This window comes from Peromyscus eremicus, chromosome 5, assembly GCF_949786415.1.
Source record: "Peromyscus eremicus chromosome 5, PerEre_H2_v1, whole genome shotgun sequence".
Lineage (NCBI taxonomy): Eukaryota > Metazoa > Chordata > Mammalia > Rodentia > Cricetidae > Peromyscus > Peromyscus eremicus.
Genome location: NC_081420.1, coordinates 4064222 through 4071418, shown reverse-complemented (window position 1 = coordinate 4071418; position 7197 = coordinate 4064222). Strand labels below are relative to the sequence as shown.

Below are 7197 nucleotides of genomic sequence, written 5' to 3'. Positions count from 1 at the left end.
AGGGGCCTGCTCTCTCTGAAGTTCCAGAGGACATCAGGATCCACTGACTTGTCCCCAATTCCAGAAGAATGAGGTCTCACCCCACAAACTTTTCTCTTCCTGATTCCCTCTTTTAATTAACTACTCGGCTAATTGTTACAGGACCACCATAGAGCTGGAGTCCGAGAACCATCAAGTATATACCCAGGTGGTAAGGAACAGTAATAGTCCAAAGGTATTTACACCCCCAGACCCAAAAGTGTCTGGGCTCTGCAAAAACAGACTTTAATATAACCATCTATTACTGTTAAATGCTCTCAGCAATTGATCACCTGTGTCTCCTGGATGCTAAACTAATAAAGGAAACAGGTGCCTTAAAATAATCTGTCTTTGATAAGGCTTATCTGAGGTAAAAATTAAAAACATGTTCCAATATCTCTCTCTCTCTCTCTCTCTCTCTCTCTCTCTCTCTCTCTCTCTCTCTCTCACTAACCAATATAAACAGAGTACTAAACACTACAATGGTCACTAGCCCAAGACTTTAATTTTCTCATGGCTGTTTCTTAATATGTTCAAAACTTTTCCGAGCTCCAGAAAATCCACATGGACAGGTCAGCGAGCTCCGGAACTGGCTTGAATCCTTCTGGACAGCACCTTGTCTGATGATTCCCAAAGCAGTAGACGACCCCAGGACACCTGTCTACCTCAGAAGCCCCCTTTCCTACCCCCCCAAGAGTCAACTGATGCCCACCAAGTCAGCTAGGAGCAGTTTTTCCAGGAGAAACAACACCCCTATTCCTGTTCACCCACTTTTTTATAATAGGCAAAAAGTCTGGAATGTTAAGATTCTGCTGCTCCTCCACCTGCATGGCCGCAAATGCGCAGTTCAGTAGCTAAGTAAGGGGTCTTACATCTTACATCATCAGTGCGCTGTGTGATCTTGCAAATGCATACAGCACTGTCACACAATCAGCACATGTGTGGCGTAGCTCCATAAGCCCACCTGCGCATATGCACAGGAATCCTTAAAAAGCCAAACACAGACTCCTCTCTCTTCTCTCTTCTCGCCTCCCTCCCTCCCTCCCTCCCTCTCTCTCTCTCTCTCTCTCTCTCTCTCTTTCTCTCTCTCTCTCACTGTGTATGTACTTCTTTCCCAGGCCTGATTCTTTTGTCCCCTGACCCTTCCTCCTAATAAAGCTCTCTTACTGGGTTTTGTTGTGGCTCGTGCCTCGTGACCTTTCTACACAGTAACCAGTGCCACTTGTCATTTTTTAAAACAGAGGGTCTGTGTCCCAGGCTTCCTAGCTTGTGAAGGCTGCACACATTCCTTGGTGGGTCAGTGGTGCAGTATCTTCTCACCCTACTCCCATAGTTCTGCCCTTCCTCACTGGGAGGGTGTGGTCACTATTAGAACTTCTCTATTTCTGTTGATATCACCTGAATACTCCAGAATTACTCCCCACAACCGTGAACCCTCAACCTAATACTTGCAAAGTCCCTTCAGTCATGTGAGGAGGCAGTCACAGGCACCAGGACATGAACAGCTTTTGAGGGAGCATTGTCTGCCTACCATAGACCCATAACTTCAAATGGTCCATTACTCTACTCCTGGAACACAGTGTTGTGCTAGGACGGACTGACAGGTATGGCCATGTGCTCATCTTAGCTAGCAACCACACTTTGTCTTTCATCTCCATAGATACACCTGTGGGTCTGATTCCTATTTAAGCAAAGCCTGCCTCTTCATTGTTGGCCTTAAAGCCAGAGCTGAGAATATGCTAAGACCAAACTTAATTCCCTGTCACTGTGTGTTGGGGCACCAGTGTGTGGGTTCACAGGTGTGTAGGTCCATGCAGATCCATGGAAAGAAGACTCAGAGGCATCTTAAGAACGAACTTAGCCTTTCATGGCTGCGGGTGGGTCCAGCCTGGAAGGACTGAAGCCTTTTCCCTTCACTTCAGGCATTTTTATTTTCCCTGTATTACAGTTTAGTCAGTTAATTTCTGTACCTTCAAAGCAACCTAAGGAGCTCCCAAAGATAAAATGTCAAGTGCAAATCCCTTGATTTCTCAGGTGCCATAGTTTTCCTGATTTCCTGAACCAAGTTTTACATAGGCCTTTGATCCTTGGGAGACTCTCAGACAAGATTCACATAGGCTGATAAGAAAAACAAAAGATATATATATAAAAAAAATGTCAATTAAACAAAGAAAATATTAGGGCTAGATGCTACTCTCTGGAGCCAGGCCAAGAGTAGCTCAACAAAAATACAGCCATAATATCCAGCAGAGAAACAAATGTGCAGTTCTAGCCAGGGTTATTTGTTGCTGCACTCTGCTGCTTCTCTGAGGAATAGGACCCTCCAACAGCCCCGAGTACTTGACTCTAAGTGAAGGTTCCTGTGGGAGGAGTTTGATTTGTGAGTCCGTCCTGCAGCCTAGCACACAGAACTTCTCTAGACTCTGGAGAAGAGTGGCCACTAATCCTCATTAAGATTCCATACCTTACAAGGGTCCTTCGGGACCTCTCCTTACAAGGAGATTGGATAATCATTAAAAGAGAAAAGAAGCAGGCAGACAGAGAAGAGCAAATATCCTCTGTTTTGTTGTGAGAGATTCAGAGAAATCACAGAGGATCAGGGAGGGTGCGTGTGACTGCTGAGGAGCAGTAAAGACAACGAAGACAGGGAGTGGCTCCAGCTGTCCTGTGAAGGGGACACCGAACAGCATTGGCTCTGCTTAGATTACAAACCTGCTTGTAGGCAAGTCTGAACAGTGAGATGTGTTAAAGGCGTAGTTTCTGTGCAGCAGTGTGCAGACAGAGGTGTAGCTTTTAGGAAGTGGTGGGATCATGAAGAGTCTGACTTTGTCAGTGAGTTAATACATTGATGGGCTTTTCATTTGATGCTGTTATTGGGAGGTGATGGAAGTTTAAGGAAGTAGGTCACTGGGGTGTGCTTTTAAAGGTCAGAATCTTTAACTGATGCTGGGAAACCCCGCGTGGGTCTCACTCCTCCCATTCCAGACCCTGCCCCTCAGAAAGCCCACCAAGGGTTGGCTCCTCCCCTGGAGCTACTCAAAAACTATGCCTACAGGGTACTTAAGACCTGGGCCCATAGACTTGCCACATAGTTTCTCCTCTTCCCCTGGGACCACCCAGGAATGCTTTGCTCAGATTAAACCTGGACTTATTAATTTGGCCTGATCTGGCTTACTGTATTGTACTCAATACTGGGGGATTTTTACTAATCAACTGATCCCACCCTTCTTCTGTCTTCTGTCTGCACAAGATGGGCCTCTTCTCTCTACCATCCTCTCCTCCCATAGTATTCTGCCTTACCACAGCCCATTCAACAAAGCCACCTGACCACTGTGGAATGAAGACTGAAACCGTGAGCCGAAGACCCTTCCTCCCTCTGAATGTTTGTGCTTAGGTTTCTGTCACAGCAGCAAAAGTCCAACACAGACACAAAGCTGGAGCCAGAGAATCACTGTCACTTTTTTTTTTTTTTTTGGTGAGTAATTTTATTGAGGTCAAGAATGTGCCCATGTTTTTCTGAGATGCACAATAAATGCATATGTATGATATTCTTAGACAGGAGGGACAAGACTGCGTCAAAACACACCAGCAGACACAACAAAACGTAGATGAAACAGTGGGCTAAAGTCTTAATGATTTAAAATCTGATGTTGTGTATTTGTTTGGTTGGTTCAGATTCATTTCAGTTTTGATTTTCCAAGACAGGTTTCTCTGTGCAGCCCTGGCTGTCCTGGAACTCACTCTGTAGACCAGGCTGGCCTCAAACTCAGAGATCCTCCTGCCTCTACGTCCCAAGTGCTGGCATTAAAGGTGTGCGACACATTGAACTGATGTTGGTTATATATTATACAATTTTGTTGTTTTTATGAATCTTTAAACATTTTCTTAATAAAAACAGCAAGAAAAGGGGCTGGAGACATGGCCCAGTCAGTAAGCGATTCCCATGTGCGCATGAGTTCTCCAGCAACCCTTAGCACCTATGTTAAAGAAAGGAAGGAAGGGAGGAGGAAGGAAAGGAGGGGATGGGGAAAGAGGGAGGGCTAGGGAGGAAGGAGCAGCTGCATGAAGTTGCACAATTTTGTAATTCCAGACCTGGGGAGGTAGAGACAAGAAGATCCCAGGGACTTGCTGGCCAGTCATTCTAACTGGATCATTGAACTCCATGTTGCATGACATTTTATGTTCCGAAAAACAAAGCTTGCCTGGAGATCAGAGGGCAAAGCTAGCCACTCGTTAACTATGGCGGCCAGGCAGTGGAGGCTCACACCTTTAACCCCAGCACTTGGGAGGCTCATGCCTTTAATCCCAGAACAATCAGGAGGTGGAGACAGGAATATAAGGCAGGTGGAGACAGGATCTCGGCCTCCATTCAGTCAGAATATCTGGAGAAGTAAGAAGTCACTGGTGGCTGCTCCTCTGCTTCTCTGATCTGTCAGGTTATCACCCCGATATTTGACTCCTGGTTTTTTATTGATAAGACTAAGTAGGTTCACGCTTCAACTCCAGGCTTAGAGAGGGACCTTGCCTCAAAAACTGTGGTGGAGAGTGACCAGGGAAGATAATTGGTTTGACTTCTGGCTTCCTCATGCACAGGAGCGCACACATGCACACACACAAAAGAATTAATGCTGTATTGGCTATGGGGTTCATGCAGGTCCATGTAAAGAAGAAAGAGGCACTCTGGGATGATTTTAGCCTTTCCAGCTGCAGGGGGTCAGTCTATGGTGAACTGACTCATTGCTGCTTTGCAAAGGGCTTTTTTATTGTTACACAATTCACATCTTTAGCAAGTCAATTTTTGTATACCAAAACCTCTTATCTAAGCTCCCCAGAGAGACAATGTCAATGTGAATTCCCACTACAGGGACATCTCAGTTTGATGAGTCCTCCTGTTGTGAAATGGCTTTGAACCCTTAGGAAAGTCTCAGCCAAGATGTACATACTTCATGCCGGGCAGTGGTGGCACATGCCTTTAATCCTAGCACTTGGGAAGCAGAGGCAAGGGGATCTCTGTGAGTTCGAGGCCAACTTGGTCTACAAAATGAGTTCCAGGACAGCTAGGACTGTTATACAAAGAAACCCTATCTCGGGGCTGGAGAGATGGCTCAGAGGTTAAGAACACTGGCTGTTCTTCCAGAGGTCCTGAGTTCAATTCCCAGCACCCATATGGTGGCTCACAACCATCTGTAATGAGATCTGGCTCCCTCTTCTGGCCTTCAGGGATACATGCAAACAGAACACTGTATACATATAAGTAAATAAAAAATTAAAAAAAAAAAAAAGAAACCCTATCTCTAAAAATAAAAACAAGAGTAGCAGCGGCGCCGGGTCCTGTGTGCAGGTGTTCCCCGCGGCGCAGTGTCTCGGAGCAGCGGCTGCTCTCCCTACAGCGTCAGGACGAGGTCCGTGCGGAGATCTTTCTCATCTCGCTGGGCTGCGGGAAATCGAGCTGAAGCGACTCAGTCCGCGATGGAGAGAGAAAAGGAACAGTTCCGTAAACTCTTTATTGGTGGCTTAAGCTTTGAAACCACAGAAGAAAGTTTGAGAAACTACTACAAGCAATGGGGAAAGCTCACAGACTGTGTGCTTATGAGAGATCCTGCAAGCAAGAGATCAAGAGGATTTGGTTTTGTAACTTTCTCCTCCATGGCCGAGGTTGATGCTGCCACGGCTGCAAGGCCTCATTCCATTGATGGCAGGGTAGTTGAGCCAAAACGTGCTGTAGCAAGAGAGGAGTCTGCAAAACCAGGTGCCCATGTGACTGTGAAGAAGCTGTTTGTTGGTGGAATTAAAGAAGATACTGAGGAACACCACCTTAGAGATTATTTCGAAGAATATGGAAAAATTGATACTATTGAAATAATTACTGATAGGCAGTCTGGGAAGAAAAGAGGCTTTGGCTTCGTTACTTTTGATGACGTGGATGATCCTGTGGATAAAATTGTATTGCAAAAATATCACACCATCAGTGGTCACAATGCAGAAGTTAGAAAGGCATTGTCTAGACAGGAAATGCAGGAAGTCCAAAGTTCAAGGAGTGGAAGAGGAGGAAACTTTGGTTTCGGGGATTTTCGTGGTGGTGGCGGCGGCGGCAATTTTGGACCAGGACCAGGAAGCAACTTTAGAGGGGGATCTGATGGATATGGAAGTGGACGTGTGTAGCTAGAGTTTTCCTGCCTGGCCCACGGTCAGGGCAAATCTCTCTCACCTGCCAGTCCCACAGCCACTCAGACCCAACCAAGTAAACACAGAGATCTTATATTGCTTACAAACTGTATGGCCGTACCAGGCTTCTTGCTAATTGTTCTTACAGCTTAAATTAATCCATTTCTATAAATCTATACCTTGCCACGTGGTTCGTGGCTTACCGGCATCTTCACATGCTGTTTGTCATCGTGGCAGCTGACAGTGTCTCTCTGACTCAGTCTTCCACTTCCCAGCTTTATTCTCCTCCTTGTCCCGCCTACACTTCCTCCTGCCTAACTACTGACCAATCAGTGTTTTATTTACCAACCAATCAGAGCAACACATTTGCCATACAGAACATCCCACAGCAGACGTGGATTTGAGGATGGCTATAATGGGTATGGAGGAGGACCTGGAGGTGGCAATTTTGGAGGTAGCCCTGGTTATGGAGGAGGAAGAGGAGGATGTGGTGGTAGAGGACCTGGATATGGCAAACAGGGTGGGGGCTACAGAGGTGGTTATGACAACTATGGAGGAGGAAATTATGGAAGTGGAAATTATAATGATTTTGGAAATTATAACCAGCAACCTTCTAACTATGGCCCAATGAAGAGTGGAAACTTTGGTGGTAGCAGGAACATGGGAGGACCATATGGTGGAGGAAACTATGGTCCTGGAGGAAGTGGAGGAAGTGGGGGCTATGGTGGGAGGAGCCGATACTGAGCTTCTTCCTACTTACCATGGGCTTCACTGTATAAATAGGAGAGGATGAGAGCCCAGAGGTAACAGAACAGCTTCAGGTTATTGAAATAACAATGTTAAGGAAACTCTTATCTCAGTCATGCATAAATATTCAGTGATATGGCAGAAAACACCAGAGCAGATGCGGAGAGCCATTTTGAGAATGGATTGGATTATTTAATAACATTACCTTACTGTGGAGGAAGGATTGTAAAAAAATGCCTTTGAGACAGTTTCTTAGCTTTTTAATTG

At 45.7% G+C, this 7197-nt stretch overlaps 1 protein-coding gene across 1 annotated transcript; it reads left to right on the top strand.

Annotated features, from left to right (window-relative positions):
- The first annotated feature begins 5433 nt into the window (after positions 1-5433).
- Positions 5434-6180, top strand: LOC131910429 (heterogeneous nuclear ribonucleoproteins A2/B1-like). Its single transcript, XM_059262358.1, has one exon. It carries the CDS (start codon positions 5488-5490, stop codon positions 6178-6180), a length of 693 nt encoding a protein of 230 aa, XP_059118341.1. The 5' UTR covers positions 5434-5487.
- The last annotated feature ends 1017 nt before the right edge of the window (positions 6181-7197 follow it).

What these genes read in the sequence shown, in the direction of transcription:
- LOC131910429 (XM_059262358.1), top strand. Translation starts at nt 5,488, where the DNA reads ATGGAGAGAGAAAAGGAACAGTTCCGTAAACTCTTTATTGGTGGCTTA.